The sequence below is a fragment of the Rhagoletis pomonella genome, unplaced genomic scaffold, assembly GCF_013731165.1.
Source record: "Rhagoletis pomonella isolate Grant_MI unplaced genomic scaffold, Rhpom_1.0 Rhpom_scaffold_00005, whole genome shotgun sequence".
Classification (NCBI taxonomy): domain Eukaryota; kingdom Metazoa; phylum Arthropoda; class Insecta; order Diptera; family Tephritidae; genus Rhagoletis; species Rhagoletis pomonella.
The window spans coordinates 53,455,183-53,475,429 of record NW_023458559.1 but is presented as its reverse complement, the minus strand read 5'-3'; the positions used below and the strand labels follow the sequence as shown (position 1 = coordinate 53,475,429).

General features: G+C 39.5%; 3 protein-coding genes across 4 annotated transcripts in view; 1 reads left to right on the top strand and 2 right to left on the bottom strand.

The window, feature by feature from the left end:
• LOC118739216 (T-related protein-like) overlaps window positions 1–7,972 on the top strand; it is a 39,671-nt gene extending 31,699 nt beyond the window's left edge. The window contains exons 2-7 of the mRNA XM_036470406.1: window positions 4,433–4,859; window positions 5,393–5,513; window positions 5,585–5,920; window positions 5,990–6,620; window positions 6,683–7,073; window positions 7,324–7,972. Coding sequence (XP_036326299.1) covers window positions 4,433–4,859; window positions 5,393–5,513; window positions 5,585–5,920; window positions 5,990–6,620; window positions 6,683–7,073; window positions 7,324–7,645 — 2,228 coding nt within the window. The 3' untranslated portion in view covers window positions 7,646–7,972. The remainder of the gene's footprint in view (window positions 1–4,432; window positions 4,860–5,392; window positions 5,514–5,584; window positions 5,921–5,989; window positions 6,621–6,682; window positions 7,074–7,323) is intronic.
• The window catches only part of LOC118739217 (long-chain-fatty-acid--CoA ligase 5-like), a 431,825-nt gene that overhangs the window by 122,940 nt on the left and 288,638 nt on the right, over window positions 1–20,247 (bottom strand). The window lies entirely within an intron of this gene.
• The window catches only part of LOC118739215 (cationic amino acid transporter 2-like), a 38,390-nt gene continuing 29,076 nt past the window's right edge, over window positions 10,934–20,247 (bottom strand). Inside the window, exons 2-9 of one of the 2 annotated variants that reach the window (XM_036470405.1) lie at window positions 16,628–17,025; window positions 16,268–16,552; window positions 16,093–16,197; window positions 15,488–16,015; window positions 15,330–15,432; window positions 15,077–15,267; window positions 14,744–15,019; window positions 10,934–12,042 (exon numbers count right to left, since the gene is read on the bottom strand). In XM_036470405.1, the coding sequence (XP_036326298.1) occupies window positions 11,942–12,042; window positions 14,744–15,019; window positions 15,077–15,267; window positions 15,330–15,432; window positions 15,488–16,015; window positions 16,093–16,197; window positions 16,268–16,552; window positions 16,628–16,868 (1,830 nt within the window). In that variant the 5' untranslated portion in view covers window positions 16,869–17,025 and the 3' untranslated portion in view covers window positions 10,934–11,941. Of the gene's footprint in view, window positions 14,550–14,743; window positions 15,020–15,076; window positions 15,268–15,329; window positions 15,433–15,487; window positions 16,016–16,092; window positions 16,198–16,267; window positions 16,553–16,627; window positions 17,026–20,247 lie in introns of both variants that reach the window. The other variant, XM_036470404.1, reaches the window with a different exon arrangement.

Below are 20,247 nucleotides of genomic sequence, written 5' to 3'. Positions count from 1 at the left end.
TCAACCTTATTTTGTCGTGCGCTTAATGCGGCTAAAACCTGGTGCTTCTGCCTCGAACTCCACTGCTCGAGTTCAAACTAGTTACAACAAAATTGAAATGCACGATTTGCAACAACGCCTAGTACAAATGCCAAGAAATGAGGATAATTGAATAATAAAAAATAAAAAAACCAAACAAAAAAAAAAACCTAAAATTGTCTAGCCATAAGTGGTCCATTTTGAAAAGACAAATGAAGTGTTTCTTCTACCAAACTGGCTGGCCTAGCTGAGTACGAAGTCGTGCGACCACGCAACAATTTAATCAAAATCAATTCAGTTTGAAAATAAAATTAAGAAACCAGAAAAAAAATGTCATAAAATTAAAGCGAAAAATATATGGCAAGCATAGTGGCTACACAAACTCCGCATATCTATCAGAATAAAGGTATGAATGTGTTGTGCCATAAAATAAAATACCGGATAAAACAACAACAACACTCACCCACAACCAAAAACAACAATAACAGAAGCAACAATAAAATGTCGGCAAAGCACCAATTTATACGTTCATAAAAATAAACAAAACTATTAATACATTTTGTTAATTTATGACAGCCATCGCATTGCAGGCAGTTCGTCATCGCTCGATTGCAGAAGCCGGTGAATAGAATGCCTTTTAAGAAGAATGCATGCAGTAGAAAAAGATTTAGACATCATTTGGTATGCGGAGTAGAGCGACATGCGCTGGGCAGCTCCAAGCCGAGGGCGCAGTATCAAAACCAAAATGAAATGAAATGAGATAGCATGGTGAGACCAAAAAAAAAAAAACGCAAGATACAGCCATGACTCCCACCACAACAAAAACAACGAAAATAACAATAACACAAGCGCAGCCAACTGATCGCGCAGGTACAAGTGCTTCACTGCCATCATAAATGACCGGCACAAATGATTGTAAGTGTTTGATTGAATGCGTGGAAAGAAGAAGTATTTCTTTTTTGCCGAATATGAGTGCTTCATTTTTATTACGTGCCAGCTGAGTGGCTATTCAACGCGCAGCATCAAAACAATGGCATGTGGTTGTTGTTGTCTCATGCAACTCGCCGTCCAGCCGTCCAGCCGTCGGCAATGCGTTCGAAGTTCAACTTTTTCTAAGGTTCCCAGCTTGATTTCAGTGGCTTGAAGGGTTTGAAGTGCTTGTAATAAAACTCAAAAGCCGACAAACGTTCTCAGAAATATTTAGTTAAGAATACATATGTGTGTGTGTGTGTGTGTGTGTATGAATAGGCCGGTAAGCAAGTTTACTACCACGCTGAGTGAATAAATGAATCGTGATGTAATGAAGTCATCTGCTTTGTAATATTTGTTAAAGCCGAAAATTAAGATGGCCTCAATAATCAATTTCGAATTCTATCAATATGTATGATTACAAACCTTTTAATACCATCTCGTTCTGTCGCAGTATTCCTCGGCTGAATATACCTGGCGTCTTAATTTGTTGCCGTTAACTATTTTGCTTACCCAATTGTTTTTTCCTAAGTTGCTCTCTTTAGCCTGCGCTTCTCCAAACCACTAATCCATTCTTGATTTTGGTTTTGATATTCCATTTGATTTTTACGTTTGTAGGTGTTGTAAAATAATAAAATTTTGATATTAGCTGCTGACAAAAGGAATTTGATGGCCCCACAAATTAGCCGACACACAGTGGTCGGAGAGGCAATATTTTAGGCAAACAATTTTTTTTTTTTTATCGAAACTTTCAATTATAATAGTAATTGCTGGTTTGGTGTTACTTCTTAAACATGCAAAATGATGTTTCATATGAAATATTACATAATAAAAATTTGTTGCTAAATTTTCGGGCTTATTTTTCAAGAAATATTTATTTTAAAATGGTGCGAGTAATGAATAGGACCGAGTAGGAGCTTTATTCTTTTTCCAAATAGTAATGCAAGGGATTCTCTAAGAATCTACGAAAAGAATAGCCGAGCACACTGGCGCCAATAAGAGTGACGGTAATTTTTATTTCACAACTTTAGCAGATGATCCAAATAACATTAAGTGTATTAAGTGGGCTTATTACAAATTTCAAACTAGTTTTAGAAAATTAAAAATGCTTAAGCCAATATGGCGTTCACAATTTCCAAAAAATTTCCAAAAATCCAAATCTTAATAACTTTATTTTAAAATGAAAAAACTTAAGTATTGGAAATGACGAATTTCGTATAAAATACAGAAGAAATATTAAAAAAGCTATTGGAGCCTAAGTGATATGGTTTGGCTGAAAATATAGCAGATGGCCCCAACTATGCCCTATTTATAAATATAGTTACTGTCATCATTTCATAATTTGATCATTAATCAATTTTCATTTTTTCATTTTAAATATGTTCCTTCGAATACAATAAATCATTAGTTTTGCCCAACAAATATATTTTATTACTCATCTGAAAATGACAGTTGTCAACCGAAAAAGTTTCAATGTGAGTCTTAAAAACTAGTATGTTTAATTTTTGGGAAATTTCAAGAGAAATTGACGGCCCTTCGACGGCTGACTACTCTTATTTTTTTAATTTGAGTTAAAATTCGTGACTGGCATGTCCAAAACCCTTTTCAGTAGTATCTTAAATTTTTTGTCTTATTTTTAGAAAAATTAACAGTCAATTTGACAGTTGTCAATCGTCAAAGTATTAATTTGATATAAAATTGTCCAAAAACCTATTCAGTAGCATTTTTCGAAAGATTTTCTTATTTTTAGAAAAATTAACAGTCAATTTGACAGCTGTCAACTGTTAAATCATAAATTTTATGGCATATGCGGATTTACATACCACTACAACAATAGTAGGACCCGAGTTTTATTATAATCGTAACAGCCCTTCTTATTTCTCGTGCAAATAATGACTCCGACCACTGTATAAATTCTAAGTACAAAAACTAAATGAAATATATTAATAAACGGTTTATTTTCCAACACCTCTCAGCCAACCAACGGAGTCCGAAGGATGCACAATTAGGACTTCGAGTGCGATGCGCTGATGCTCCTAGCGAGGCTCCTAAAAGAGTCTCAAGGAGTATATCCGCCGGAGAAATGTGCCTTCCCTATATACATATATTTAAAATTGTTCCTTTAGGACTGCTTCAATGAGTGATTTCGGACACTTAAAAAGTTCGCAAACATTCGGTGCGGACTCTCATATTCGCCTATAATTTTGCGAAAAGGGCTCCTTAAATCATACAAAGCTAAATTAAATGGAGTGTTTTGGGAGGAAGTGCTCCGTTAATATACCGAAAAGGAGGATTTACGGTTTTATTGTAAAACTTTAAATAAAAAAAAATTATTTAACATTTTATTCAGTAAAAAAGGAAAAATCATGAAATAAATAACAAATATATTTTTTTTTTTTTTAAGGCGTTCCTTTGAAGTGTTGAACCACTTTGCGCTCGCTGAATGAATTCTTTGCCAGAGCCAGAAATTTCTAAAGTTAGCCAAAAGTAATGTTTTATGCGTTATTGCTTACCTCCAAATGCATTCGCAACTGCCATTAACGTCAACAGATTTTTTTGCGGTGTCCGTTTCCAGGAACATTCGGAAGCGACGACCCCCTTTATTGATTGAATGTTCATCTCAAGAAAAACGAAAAAATCATATAAAATGGCGCACAAGAAATTTTCTTCTATTAAATTTTTTTAAAGAAGTTTGCAGCTCTCAAGAAAAAAATGCTCGTATATTTATTTCTTCAAGAAAATTTACAGGGTTACGCGGTTATGAGGTATTTATGCGTTTCCATGATTACATAATGATACAAATAAAAGAAAAACAAGATAATAAAAAAAACACTTTGACTCCCTTTTCACTTCATATTCGGAGCGCTCCGAATTTGGCTAGCAAAGTTTTTTCTGCTAGATTGTAGTGGGTGAATTTGTACTCATCCAACACTACAATACAGGATGCCTTTCTTGGCGAAAGGCTAAGTGTCTGGGCATACAAAGTTTTTAAGCTCAAATACAATTTTCTGGGACCCAACCTGGACAGCCAAACTAACACAATTCATTGAAAAAGGTTTTTTATGACAGTTTTTCCTTGCAAGCCTATGGCAAAGCCAAACTGTAGGTGCGACCAACGTGGATGATTGCTTGGCCAGTAAGAATGTCTCGGCATTAACAAAGAATTTTTCGATGATACGAAAAACCAGCGCCATTTAGGCAAGTTTTTTTAGCAAAGTGTTTACAACATTTTCCTGTATTTTCTTACTAATTATGACTCTGAATTGTATTTAGAAAAGGTCTGTTGGTTTCCTTAAGTATTGGTTTCATTGAGAAACTTTTCGATGCACTTAGCGCTATGGGCTGTTGGTATTTCAGCAGTGCGGTCTATACAAATTTTCTTGCTTATGTCTAACAAAAATGGCTTTGTAACTGTTACAAACAACTTTTTTTTTCATTCCCACAGACGCCATGACCACCTCGCACATCTTGTCCGCCGTCGATCCGGCTGGCATGAGTGGCACAACATCGAATAACAACAACAACAACAACAATTTGACGAATGTAAATGGTGACAATACCAGTAGTGTTGGCCTATCACATCACAGCGCCCACACCAACAACAACAATGGCAGCCATTCGTCGAGCGCACATTCACCACACGCACAGCACACACATCACAGCCTCGCTACCGGTGGCAGCGGTATTAGCGGCGGCGGCGGCGGCGGTCTTATTCATGGCATGGGCAGCAGCATAAATCATCTTGGGGCGCCGTTGGCGGCAAATCGGAGCCCCGGCATGGAGCGAAATCTGCACGTCAGCCTGGATGATCGTGAATTATGGCTACGCTTTCAGAATCTTACCAACGAAATGATCGTCACGAAGAATGGCAGGTGAGTACGAAGAAGAAATGGGTGGAGGGCGTGGAAAGGACAGGGCATCATTTGTGTGCGTCAGCACTTCGCGTGTGCAAATATATGTGCTAAATGGGATGAGTTGTTTACCACTGGCTTTGCAGCACATTTAAACTGTTTTTCAATGTCAACAGTGTGCACCCGTTACACAGACTTATGGGTCCTCATAAATTGGCAATGATGTTTCTATTGTTCGTTTGGTTTTTTTTCTAATTAGAACATTTTTTATGTGTTGGGACAAAACAAAAATAGTTTTACGATAGTCATAATTAATAGCCAGCGCGCTTTGCATGGGGTGTGATGTTTTTGTTCACGCTTTTACAAGCAGATAGTCTAAAAATAAATCTGGTTTCATTGTACTTGTAAACAAGCGCTTTTCGACTTCAGCACAAATCAGCTGTAAAATCGGCGTGTATGTGTAAGAAGCGTAAGAGACACACACAGCATGACTGGCTTGACAGTGTTTTCCGCGATTCTCACTAATGCATCATTTTTTATTTTCATCTTAACAGACGCATGTTTCCAGTGGTTAAGATTAGCACTTCCGGTCTGGACCCAGCCGCCATGTATACAGTACTGCTGGAGTTCGTGCAGGTGGATTCACATCGTTGGAAGTACGTTAACGGCGAGTGGGTGAGTTTGGCTTTCTAAAATGTATGCGCGTCAAATCATAATTAACGCAGTGCCATGCGGATTTTCTTCAGGTGCCCGGTGGCAAGGCGGAGGTACCTCCTGCGAACCCTATTTACGTGCACCCGGAATCACCGAACTTCGGCGCACACTGGATGAAGGAGCCGATTTCTTTTGCGAAGGTGAAACTGACCAACAAGACGAACGGCAATGGCCAGATTATGCTGAACTCGCTGCACAAGTACGAGCCGCGCGTGCATTTGGTGCGTGTGGGTTCAGAGCAGCGCCATGTGGTTACCTATACATTTCCAGAGACACAATTCATTGCTGTAACGGCCTATCAAAACGAGGAGGTCACATCGTTGAAGATCAAATACAATCCATTTGCAAAAGCCTTTCTGGATGCAAAGGTAATTTTCTGTTGCTATTTTTGTTAAGATAACCCCATTTCTAATGAAAACACACCCTATTGCACAAAGGAGCGTCCCGATACGCTGTATTCTCATGAGGCACCCTACGGATGGCTAATACCGCCGCCAACGCATTACACCAGCGTTGCACAAGCGCCTCCACCACCGCCACCAAGCTTGGCGGTATCGAATTCTCCCCTAGGCATGGGTTGTGACCGCTATGGACGTACGCTCAGCAGTCGCAGCATGTCTGCACATACGGCACGCGCTTCACCTTATGCACGACCGCGTTTGACTTCAACCACTCCTGGGTCGAGCTCTCCCGGACCTGGTAATTCTGGCGTGATGAACGGCAGCACTGGCAGCGCTTCGCCACCGCAGCAGCCACCTTCAGCGCCACACACTCCGACAAGCCTACAATCCGCACATACCACCAACTTGGGCACCAGCGGCAGCAATGTAGGCATGACCAGCTCCGCAAATCCAGTTGGCTCCTTTTCAGGGTTTTCCAGTTCCTATACACAGTCCAGCTTCATGCCGGTGGAGCCGAGTTCCTCGATGTTCTCATACGCGGGTGGCTGGCAAGGCAACGGCGGTTATTGGAGTTCGCCGGCAGCAGTGAGTGCCGTTCCGCCGACAGCAGTGCCGGTAAATGTAAGCCAAAGCAGCAACGGCGGCAGCGGCGCTGGTCGTCCGATTTGTGAGTGATGCATAGTAGCGTGTATGAAATGTGTGATTAATATTCTTTTCTATATTTTGCAGCTGCACACAACTCTCCATCTCCGACAAATGGTGGATCGCCGAATTACACCAGTCCATCGCCAGGCTATACCATTCACCACCTCACATCACACCCGTCGCATCAATACAATGTCGCACAGTCAGCGGCGGCAGCAGCTGCACATGCAGCTGATATGTATCAGACCAGCACGCCCTCACAGTCCTATGGTGCACCACCAACGCACCACCAAGTTTACCACCCAACGCCCACCTCGCCCTCGCACCAGTTGTACACGAACGTATTGAACGCGCCCACGGCGCTGAGCTACGCGGGTACCTCGTGGCACAATGGCGGCGGCGCTGAGTATGGATTGTATCAGAACGCAGCATATGGATATCAGCCGGAGTACATACCGCTGGTATCGGATTTGGGGTAAGTTCACAGCAAACGGAAATCACTTCCTTTAATTTCGACCTGTTTCGAGTTTTGCTGTTTGAAAGGGAACGAATACCGATTTCGGAAGAGTTGCTGTTGCCTATGCGAAATTCGAAACACTCGAAAACATGCTATTGTCCCGACTTCGAACTAATTTAATTGAATGTAGTTTTTATTGATATCCCCCACCTATCCATCAAACACCCACACACCCTGCCTTCCATCACTTTCTCTTATGCATCAACAGTTATACCTCACATCCGCTTGAACCCATCGATGTTCCTAAATCACTCGAAGATCCACAGGCTGCTATCTATAAGTCGCCCCCCCAGCAGACCAGCAGTGAAGGCGGTAGCGGCGGCGATGGCAGCTCAGTTCTCACTTTGGAATGCAGCAATTTGAAAGTCCACTCGCCTTCGGTTGCCGTAAAGTTAGAGACACTGGACAGTGTTGTGCCGCCCAGTCACGAACGTGCATCGGTGGTCGCCACTTCAGCTGTAACCGCCAGTCCGACTACGTCGAGCGGCACATGGACGCCACTCACACCACCACAGAGCACGCTGCAGTAGAAAGAAAGCTGAGGAAGTGGACAGAAAGCCTTCAGAAGCCGACTTGTTCAAATAATTACTTACATACATATGTATATATTAAAGAGCCTATAGTTTGTATAAATTATTGAGTACTAGAAACCTAAACTTAAATAGGTTTACATGTTTTTTTTTTTATTATAGTATGCAACTAGTTATAAAATAATATTTAGTTGATAAACAAATATGGAAATTTGTGCTTATTTGCTTAGAAATAACTTGATGAACTGTATCTAAACTTTGGTTGAGAAGATGAAATAAATAGATTTAGTAATAAATTATACTCGCTATTGGCTAATTTTATTCTATTTGAATAAAAAGTGACAAAATGCATTTAGTACTTTCATAGAAGATGATACCGATGTTGTGTCTTCCAGCTCATTACAGCGTATTTAAGGCTGATCAGATGTTAATCGACAAGGCCGCAGCGCAGATAAAGTGTGTTGTGATATTATTTTTAATATCAACGCTTGCCAAGCTCCGCCCATCCGCACCGGTGGCGCAGTTTGCATGACTTAGCGACCTTTACATTTTTTGTTTTTTTTTTTAATTTTTGCCCTGAGTCACAAACTGCAGGAGTTAGTTAAGTCTTGAGATCCAAAACTTTTCAGCTTCAGAATTGATTTTGAGAAAAAAACACAATTCTTATTCAAACATTAATTCATATTTAATTATCGTAAAATTTTTGGTTTTAATACAAATCAACAAACAAAATGTTTTAATAAAAAATGTTTACTTGATTTTTAATGATTACACCGTGCGACAAGAACCGAAAAATTTCAAAATACACGAAGAAATCAACGAAACTAGGCGCCAAATATAGCAAAGCTGCGTTTTTAGTTTTTCTCCCAGACGTCAGGATTTTTTTAAGGACTTCGAAGTTCAGCGAATTTATTAATTCAAAGAATTATTTTTAAAGTTCAGTGCAATGCAGAAAAGCAGTATGGACGCCAATTAAAAAAAAATATTTTGTGGAACTAAAAAAATATTTTTTTTTAATTTCACAAGGACGAATTAAGTTAGAAGGAAGGAAATTCGAAGATGTTGGTCCTCAACGTATAATTTTTTTAAAACTATATATAATAATATCAATTCAAGGGTATCAAAGGACAAAATTTTCAAGACATTTTCATTTTCAAAAATTTTTTCTATCTACATGAATGGCCAGAGGAGCCTATCAACAATTTTTTTTTTTTTAGTAATATGAGAAAGAAGGACCAATGAAAAATAAATGCAGTCTTTTACTAAAAATATCTTTGCACCTACTATGTGATGTTACAAACATATTTTAGTAAAAGGATATTAAAAGGGCGTGCCTCGGGCTATTACCGTTTCGATTCTAGTAATGTATTTTAAGGTGAACCTCAACTTTTTTTGAAATGTCAGTTAGACTACTTTGGCCTTCATGGCCTCATATATTAATACCCTAACATACATTTTGCCCGCCTTCATCTGGCGATTGTACCGAACCGAATTCAAAACCACGAGAATACCATTGGAAAGATATTTTTCTATAGATGAGGAGAGCTTTCATGGTTTCAAAAATGGTTGAAAATGAAGGCCCAAATTGTCGTTTCCGTATTTGGGTATAGTTGTTCTTGAAACCTGTACAATTTGAGATTTTTTTGCATTTTGGTTTACTTCATAATTGAAATTAAACTTTGTAATGAAGATAAATATATGTAATAGTGAAGAAATAAACAACGATTAAAACAAAAAAGTGAAGGCAAAACTACTTATCGAAAAAGTAAAAACTTACTTATCGAAAGTTATCGAGTTACCGAAATTTATCAAATCATTGAAGTTTTAAATTATCGAAGTTTATCGAGTTATCCATGTTAATTTATTTATCGCAACGTATCGAATTAATCAATTTGCTTAATGCTTATGGAGTTGTTGAAATTTATAGACCCAGAAAATTAGTTGTCAAAATTATCGGATAGTTATCGAGCTATAAAAATTTATGAGATAATCGAAATAATATTTTGAATTAATATCCTTTAAATTTCAAAGTCCGTTTTAGGAAAAACTCAAAGCGCAGTTTTTCTATTGGAGAATTCACAATGCATTGAATGTTTTAAGGGCATACAACTTTTCAATATAAGATAACGGTTAAAATGAATTTAGGAGAATCGTAGTGTGTGATAAGAGCAAATTATATATATTTTTTAAAGAAGCATTTTAATTTTTACTTTATGTTGAAAAATTTTACGATTTGAAAACATTAAGACACTTTAGACATCTTGTAAACCACCCAAATATTTGGCCCCTAGTTTCGCGAGTATATTGATTTTTTTTTTGGTGTGTGAATTTTACTGTGGCTCGGTGTTATAAAATCCATTAAAACTCAAAAGAAAAATCATTTACAAAGTTTCTTTATTATTATCTAGAAATTTGCTTTCATAGCTTTCTTAATCACTAATTTATCGTTGTCTAAAAGTTTGCAGTTTTGTTTTCACTTTTTCTTTCAGCACCTTTTCTAATTATGTATGTATACATATATATGTATTTATGTAGAAAATCTCACGAGCTGTTACATTTTTCGACAAACACGACTTTTTGGGCGGAAGTGTATTGAAATGAAAATTTAAAAAATATATACTAAACGACTTGTTTTTAGTCTAAGCTCGGGTGGAGCCGAGCATTAAATACCCGGCGCAAGTATTAAATATAGTTTTTCACCTTTCTGAAAACGACCGTTACATGGTAAGAAGAGTGGTTTTACCCCTATTTCTAACAATTTCGATAGCATGTTCAGTTATTCTTAATGAGATAAACTTATTTTCAGTAAATTAGCGTCCTTAAATTTCGAAATATGGAAGTTTCAAGAGTTTCTGAAATGTACCGTTACATGAAAAGTGGAAGTAATTTTAGTCTTATTTCAATAGTTTTTAACGTTTTTCTTTTGTGTTGTAAGCGAAATAATCGTAACAAGTTTGGCACAAATTGATCTAACAGTTACCGAGATATACATACCTGGTCATAAGTGGGCGGTGCCACGCCCATTTTAATCGACTTTTTTTCATTCTGATTATTCATGTATACATTTGCCTATATCTATCTCGACTCGTTTTGGCTGTTACAAACAACCGTTTGCACAGTTTGATTAAAAATTTCTGAAGCAAAATATTTTTAAACCTCTAAACAATGTACCGTTATCCGTGGAAGAGGGAAGAGGTCGAGTTAAAATGTTGCCCTACAACTTGTAATAATAATAATAATAGATTGGCGCTTACACATATGTTAGTGTTTGGCCGAGCTTCTCTACAACTTGTAACAGTTCCAATTTTTGGATTCTCGGAATTTTCTGATAAAGATGTGGCGCTGCTAAAAAATATACATATATACATACATACAAGCACGAAGCTATGTATTTGTGACAAGAATTATATACGTAAGATGAAAATCACTGCATTTTCATTTTATACAATTTTTGTTTATTAATGCATAGGTAAGACATTTCGGGTACGGTTCGGTTACTTGTACAATGATTTTGGGTTATCGTGTCGAAATACGTGAAACAAGTCAAAGGATTTAGCTTTAATTTAAAACAAACAGTTCGGTTTAATATATGCACATTTTTTGTAAATTTTTAGGTGGATTTTGGGCAAGAATTCTGTGGATGGCGTAACCGAATTTGGACCAATGAGTTCATACTGTGCCCCTCCACTCCTCCCCAAAAAATCATCGTACAAATAACCGAACATTTCCCACGCACAACATTAAATCCTCTGATGTATTGTTTGATTGCTATCAATGTAGCAAGGTTACTCATAATTTTATACAATTTATGAAACTTCAAAAACTTATTTTTTGTCAATAATTTTGAAATGAAACTTTCTTCTTTTTGTATCATGGTGCCAACTTTCTTTGCCTCTACTCTGAACATTCTCTCTAAAAACTTTCAAAAGTTATTAAAAAAAAAACAATTGTGATTATTGAGTGACAAACGTTTTAAGGCTATAACTGTTCAAATACTTGATTTATTTTTTATTGAACTGGAACTGCATTGATTGAAATACTACCCTGCTCAGCTTTACTTCATACGCTTTGAAACATTTCTGCTTCAAGATTGTATGTAGATGTAAAGTGTGAAGTGTATGAACTAAAGGCGGGCAGGGTAGTAAATGCAAGAATAATGCTTTAGCGATTTTATGTTTTGGCGGGAGAAGATATTGACACTAAAAACAAAACTACTCGTGAGATTTGCTCATATACAAAAACATATACATACATATGTAAACAAGTATGCTCTTAAACTAATTGTTATATACATCATTAAAATGAGTTACTGTATTTCAGTTTTTGCCAACCGTTACGCTGCCTCTTTAACTGTCTTAAACTATTCGGTAGTCCATAGAAAAAGTACATTGACAAGCCTGTGAAAGGGGTTAAAAGAAGGTGTACAAACATACATACAAAGTACATATACAGATAGAAAATATGGTAAAGATGGTAATGTTTTGTAAAGATGTGTGAAATTTTTGGAAAAAATTTTGTAAGAAAAATTAAAAGACAAAATACGTATCGAGTCAAATTTATGAATTGTTTATGTATTTGATAAAGAGCTCCTTTAGACGCACGGCTATAAGTTCTAACGACTAGTATTAAGGAATAAAAATCTACTAAATTCTCATAAGTCATATCCGTCGTACATACACAATACATAGTCATTAAAAAATCCGGCATGCATTTTTCTTCTCTTTTGGCATATTTTAAATATTAAGCGTGTGTTAGATTTCCTGTGAATGCTTTGAGCTCTTCCAAGGACTTCATGTCGAAGCTTTCGGCCTTTGAAATCGCTTGAAGTTTTAAAATCATGCTGTAAATTAGTTTTTATATTCATGCAAACCTATATGCATATGTATATGTACATAAATACATAATGTAATATTGGTTAGACCTACTTACATATGTACGTAAAATACTAAGTACGTAAACTACCAATTAGTATATATCTACAATAAAGCTTTTGTGCTTTGAGCTTTGAGCCGTTTACTTGAGTGCTAAGTATTTGTAACTAGCTAAGTATTTGTATAGTAAATTACATCAATAAATATCTTTAACAGCTACAATACTAAAATGCAGTTCATATAAATAAGTGTACACACATATATGCGATTATGTTCTGGTAAATAGGAACCCATATATGTACGCTTGTAAATATCAACAAGTTCAATGCTACCCCCCGTCTGCTACCCATACAGCTCCACAGCGCCGTTACGCACATGTTTTAGCTGATTTCGTGCGTTGCTAATCATCTCCTTGCCCTCGGCAGCTTTTGTGGTCGCGATATTGCTCTCCGATCTCGCGATGCGTCTGCTCACTTGGCCATTCTGCTTGAGTTGAAGCACTCCGCTCTCTTCCTCTTCTCGCACTGATATTGGTTCCACTGACTTTGGTCGTCGTATAGGCACCGGTTCTGGCCGTTTCTGCGTACGATGCGAGGGACCGCGTTTGAGTACGGCTTCCAATTTCTGCTTGAATGGCAGCGCTGGCTCTTCTGTTGCTTGTTCATCAGCTTTTGTGGGTCCACCTACTTTAAGCGCGATTGGTTTTTCGTCGTCTTCCAGTAGTCGTTGGAGACTAGGGCGTTCTTTATTGGGGCGCAGGTTATTGATAGTTTTGTACAGTATTGGATCGAATTTTGGTGGCTTTGGTATGTCGTTAGCATTCGATTCATGCTCGGAAGTTTCGCCGTTTAATCCAGCCAGAGCAGTGTTCTCAATGGCTTTCAAAACCAGATGGCGAACGTCTGTTTCGCTTTTTGAATGCTTGAGCGATGGACGGTTAGGCGTCTCCTCTTTGAGCGTGGGTTCTTTGGCTATTTTTTGTGTCAGTGCTTGAGCTGGTGGGACCATTAATATTTTACTAAGTCTATTCTTGAACTGATCCGAATGAATGGGATCCTCGATGCTGAGCATAGAAGCTCCGGAGCTTGTGCGATTAAGTACTGTAGCTCCATTTGTGAGGGTAGTCGCTGCAACGTTTTGAGTTGGCTGCGCATCATTCTCAGCTGGCGGCTGTAGCTTTTTTTGTGCTACTTCTTCTATCACCACTTCGATTGATGGCTGTAGCATTGTTTGTGTTTCTTCCCTCTCATTTGCCGCTTCCGTTGTTGCTGAAAATTGAAGGTTCACTGCTTCGTTGAGAGACTTGTGCCGCTCCAAGGCTTCCATCAGCTCGGCGCTATTCAGAATTTCATCAACCAACTTTTGCGCCGCCTGTTGGCTGGCTGTGAAACATTCCGTACCACTACTGAGACTGCTGTTGCTCGAACTTTTTTTACTCTCTATCTCAGGCACTGCCTCCAACTCGTCTGACGAATTGCTGCTGGTATGCACTGTCGCCACTGTATTCATCTCAATTACACTCGGCAGCATCTCTGAATCAACACTGAATTTCCGATAATCTGGCATGTTGGACGTTATTGTAGTACCAGCATCTGCTGCTTGCAATACATCGTCTAGCATTGCTATGACAGACTTCTCATCTTCGCGTGCGCCATCTTTCTCCGTATCCACTCTCTCCGCAGAGCTCTTCGATGTGTGACTTCGATCATCCTCGATGTAGAAAACTTTGCCATTTGGATGCCTCATCTCTATCAAATCGTCACTGACCTCATTCATATTCATAATTTCATCGAGACTTCTCACCGAATGCTCGTTTTGTGTGCTGAAATTGGTGCCATTGGCGACACCATTGGCGCTCTTTGATTTTTTTAAAACGCCATTGGATTTGATGTTTTTGGGCAAATGACCGTTGAGTGGCTTAGCCTTGCGCGCAGTCTCCCTTAAAGCGCGCTCGAAGCTGATGCGCTCTGGATTTCGCTTGTCAGGGTTGCAACTGTCGTACATGCACCAGCTTATAATTAAAATCGGTATGCCTGCGTTGCGTTTCAGTGAAGTGGTTCAGGAAGGAAGGGAGTAAAATGGTAAATCAGTTAGCTGCCTTGGTTAGTAGGCTACTTAAGCTAAGTTACATGCAAGTGAAGGTTTTGGAATCCCGAGAAGGATTAGTAGCTAAGTACTTGTAAGGTAGGCATGCAACCTAGGGTAGGTATTGGACATAAATACTTACCTATCAACATCCATATTCCGAAACGTATCCAAGTCATCACGTCCAGTTGCAACATTAGGTAGATGTTAATGAACACGCTTATGGCAGGTACGAAGGGAACGAAAGGAACACGAAATGTGTTTATGACAGCCTCACGTGGTTGTAGACAAATCGCGACCAAGACTAGCAATGCAAGTGTCACTAGTACGGGCAGCAGAATAAGTACCCATAGTTGGTTGTGGAGCAGTGCATCGTAAGCTTCTTTGAGTATGAGACCAATGCCCAGAGAGAGAAGACCTATTAACGGCAAAATTTCTGCTTAGCACTTTTCTTATTAAATCACAAAAGACTTACAGAAAATAGTAATCAAGCTGCCTACAATTCGCGTCGACAGCGAGCTTGGTGTGTCCAGCCGCTTGATATTGAAAAATTGCACGAGTACAGCCTTGGTAGTGATACGCGTGCCCGTTGAGGTGAGCATGGAATTTTCGGTTGGCGGCTGATTGCCACTCTCACAATCCGAACCATCCGTGGAATCCATGTACCTTAAAGTTGTGGGAAAGAAGTGTTAACAGGAAATAATCTAGAGCTATTAATTTTCCTATACCTGAGAATCGTAACTGAAATTGCCACAACGCTGTATGCCAGCAAAGTGCCGATTGACAAGAGACTTACGAGCTGCTGTAGATCAAACAAACCGGCCATCAAAGCTGAAGAGCGATATTAAGTGATAGTTATTTGCATGGAAAATATTTGGTTAAATACCTGTGAATACGGCGGCAAAGATGGAGCCACTAACCGGCACCCGGTAGCGCGGACTAATTTTGCCCAAAAACCGGAAAAGCAAACCATCTTCAGCCATGGAGTACATGATCCGCGGCAAAGGGAACAAAGCGCCAAATAAGCTGGCCAACAAGCCGATGAGGCCTCCGACAGCCACCACCCACATGGCGAACGTCCAGCCAACTTGCTTGAAGGCGAATGGAAGCGGAGCATTTGGATCTTGTTCGTAGTAGGGTACCATGAGTGTGAGCACCGTAGAGACACCAAAATAGCAGAGAAAAATTATCAGCAGTGAGAGCAGAATGGAACGCGGTATGTTGCGGCGTGGATTGCGCACCTCTTCGCCGGTGGTGGCGATGCAATCGAAGCCGACAAAGCCAAAGAAGCAGGTAGCTGCACCCTTGAGCGTGCCCGCGAAGCCGAATGGAAAGAAGCCGCCGGAACCGATATCATGCGCTGCGATGGTGGCGTTAACTGTATGTGGATCGATGGACCAGTTCGCGAAGTTGGCTGAAAAGTAGAGATCGGTGAGAAATTTGCATGGCTCTGAAAGCTATGTGGTCTATAAGTGATAAAGAAACACCTACCTTTTATAGCGCCTGCTACAATTACAAACACAAGAATCAAAATATTAAGGCTGGTGCAGAAATTGTTTGCTAAAGCTGAAGTCTCCACGCCAAAAGCCAACGCAACTAAAGGTAAAGTGAAAAATGAAAGCAGCGTAAAAATGTAACGAAAAAGTCCCTGCTTGACACAACATACCTCCGAATACGATCACCAGCCCAAAGGCGAAGAAATCGAAGTAGCTGCCCAGGAAGCTGACGTTAATCGGCGCTACCTCAGCAAACGTATTCTTGAGCGTATCATTTATGAGCGTATCCAAATAGAGACTTATGCCGCGACAGACACTCGCTGTGCCAATAATATACTCCAGCATCAGATTCCAGCCAATGACGAAGGCGACGAACTCCCCTATGCACACATAGCTGTAAACGTAGGCAGAGCCGGCCTTTGGCACACGCGCACCAAATTCGGCATAACATATGCCTATCGAGAAAAGATAATAACCGTTGCCATAAAAAATATTGCGATGAAATTCTCTATAAATAATAAGCATCCTACCAGCAAACAAGGATGCCAACGCGGCAATGGCGAAAGACAACATCACCGAAGGGCCAGCTTGATCGCGGGCTATTTGGCCGGTTAGCACATAAACGCCTGCACCCAACGTGGAACCAACGCCCAAGGCGGTGAGATCGAATAGACCAAGCACCCGATTGAGCTTCGTATCACTGTCCGCACCTTCGGCGGACAAAACTTTTCGTCGAGTTAAAACTTTCCAATATGTTGGTTGCGGCGCCATTTTTTCCAGGGGTGCACTACACCGGCTGCAGTGATTCGAGTGGCACAGATGAGTGGACTAAATTAAGACGCAGTTCTACAGGTGCAGCTCGATACTGGGATGTGTGCGCTTTTGGCAGCGTCTTAGTTGTGCTCCTGTCCGGTGTGTTGCGGGTGAACTGCAATTAAATTTATACATTTTTTTTTAGCAAATGTATTTTATTTTGTAAAAAAATATATATTTGTGGTTGGGATGAACTGATGAAGACTTGTAGTTACAACTAATAATTAGGGACCGAAAATAACAGTTATTTTTTTTAACTGTTAAACATGGCAAAATATTTTTTAAGGCCGAAATAAAAGCCCTTTCCTAGTAATATTTAAACAAACCGCTTATCCAAATTAAACAAGTTTGGTATAGATAGAGGACGAAAGTAGCTTCCAAAACGAAATGTCTAAACGAGGAAAGCCACCTAAGGATAAATATTCCAATAAAAATGGTATTGAAATGCTGAGGGTGCTCCTGCTTCGCAGGTCGTATGTCATGTGACAAGTTTATTTGTTAAAAAAATTACAAATTACAAAATAAGACTTTTTGGCGTTCTTCTTCGTCAGTTGCGAAAGCGCTCGAAAAGCCGGTTCAGTTTCTCTAGGCGTTCTTTAAAATTTTTCGAACGTAAAATTATATCGTCCAAATATGCGATTAAAACTATGTTTTCTAAAGAGACTTTAAGTCGATCTATTAGGCTCTGAAACGTCGCAGGCGCATACGCGTGAATTTGTACATGCCAAACGGGGTAACAAACTGTTTTGTCCTGGTCTTCGTCCTTCATCCCGACTTGCCAATACCCGGATTGCAAATCCAAAGTGTACATGAAGTTTGTGACCTTGGCTTCATGCAACAAGTCATCAATTCGCAGCAACGGGTACCGATCTGGTTTGATGATAGCATTCAGCTCTCTATAGTCGAGGCAAATCCATATGCCGCCTGACTTCTTTCGTACGATTACTGCGGGAGCTGCCCATGGTGATTCGCATTCCACGATAACTCCTGTATTGAGCATTTTATCGAGCTCTAACTTCAACAAATCTTTACGTTGTGGTGATAGGCGATATGGCGGCAAGGCAATTGGAGGATGTCTGCCCGTGTCAATGTGATGTGTAGCATACGGTGTGCAGACGTCGGCTCTTTAAAGATGTCAGTATGCGTGAGTAGCAATGCTTCAAGTTCCATCTTCTGCTTCATTGTCAGCTCGTAACCACTGCGGTGATAAAACTTACTTCGAAGGAGTACAGTGGAAATAAATTTTCATCATAAAATTTCTCGAAATCGGTATTGCTGGATTTGGATTTTTGATTTGGATTTGGAACCGGTAAGCAGCTTCTGAAAATCTTCTGAACGGAGTGTAGTGAATAATCGTTAGAGTGCGAGCGTTTGTTCTTTACTGATGGACCGAAGTTTATTTATGGGCAAATCTCTGGGGACAACTGAGTTGGTGTTGTACTTTTCGACGTAGCGTATGAAGTTGGAGTACTCGTTCTTAGCTTTGGTACCAGGTGACTGCATGTTGCCTGTTACTACATGCGCACCCGCTATTTCGATAGCAGATGGTAGACCACTAGTGCGGGGTTTTGTAAAGTCGTATTTAATTTTTGGTTCGTCTTCATAGTACCAAAAACGCTGTGCCATATTCAAAACAATGCCAGCTTGTTCCATAAAGTCTGCCCCTATGAGAGTTCGATTCTTTGAAGCATTTGGTAAAGATATCATCCTAATTTGTCGATTGCTGTTGCCGATAGTAACGTCACAAATAGTGGACAATAACTTTTGAGTGGTTGTGGTGCCATCTGCCAAGGTAACGTCTGCCAATACGTCTTGGAAAACACACCCTTTGCTGGTCAACATTCTCTTCAAATTTGCACTGGCTACACTGGTTTTCGCTCCAGTGTCGAATAACGCCTCACATAACAAACATCGTAATGTGACCGATGGAATTGATATGCCAACGATAGTTGTGGATACACTGTTAAAAGATAAATACTGTGGACTCTTCCTAGAGTGTCCACTACACGCCTCGTGCACCACAACCGTAACATGCGAATGCTGCTGCGCGTTTCACTTGTGACGCTATTGTGCTGGTACTAGTCGTACCAGATGCTTGTTGCTGTTGTGGTTTTGCCTGCTGGGACTGTTGCTCCTTTTTCTTTTTAAAGCAAACATCTACAGTGTGGCCTCGTAGTCTGCAGAAAGAACACCGTTTAGGTCCGTTAGCATTTTCGGGTTCCTCAGTAACTGCCGGCGTAAGTTGCTTTGCTTCTGCCAAAAACAATTCCGCTTCTCAACAACGTGCTATTAACTCGTCAAATGTTAAAAATGTATCACGGCGCACACGCTCTCTAATTTTTATCGACAAGAGGCCGTAAATCATGTTTAACTGTACTGCTTCGCTAGTTGCGAAAACAGTAATCGCTTTTTGCATATGAAACTGTCAGTGGCTTCACGTGCATGTTGCTTTTGCTCAAATATATTTAAAAAGATTTTCCAATCAGGTGTTTGAGGCGAAAATTTTGTGCGTATCAACTCACTTGCAGCGGCGAAAGTTCGCAAAGAATCTTTAATGCCAGCCCACCACGACGCTGCGTAATCTTCGAGCAGCAGTGGCATACCGCGCAAGGCGTCGGCGTCGGAAATTTTCTCGATGTCTTTGTTAACCGTTATAGCGGTAATCAATTCTTCCACTATTGCAGCATCCTGTTGTCCTCGGAAACGTGATGTGCACTCCGTAAAGGAACCACTTTTTTTACCGCTTGATATCGCAGCTAAAATTTGCGAAAACTGTTCCGATGAAAAAGTAGCCATACCTGCTGGTGAGTCACGATTGGAGCGGGATACAAAGCAATTTTATTTTTGTTGAAGCAGTCAATCCGAGCAAATGATGTCAATATCGCTAAACTGCGGCTACAACAACAAGAAGAAAGCAATAAAAATTCATAAAAACATTTTTAGAATCAGTCAAGCGATGAATTGTTGCATTTTTATTTAGCTTTCATACCTGACCAACAAAGAAATCGTTAAGGAATTTTATTTGTGAACATTGTATTGTTGTATGTTAAAGGTCTGCATCGGAATTCAGTTTGCTTCACTGTGAAGTTTTCTTCAAATATATGTATATATTTGAATAAAAAGAAAATGTATGTCTTTACTTAACATTATGTTAAATGCTAACATTTTAAAAGAAAAAACTTCATAAGTATTCCTATACTTCCTATGAAATTTTCAAATACTACTGAATGCAATGAACAAGAGTATTTCTGCTGGAATATTTGCAGTGCTTTAGTAGATATGTACATATATACGTAAATTAATCCTTATCACGACATATGAAAGAAAACAAGTTTAG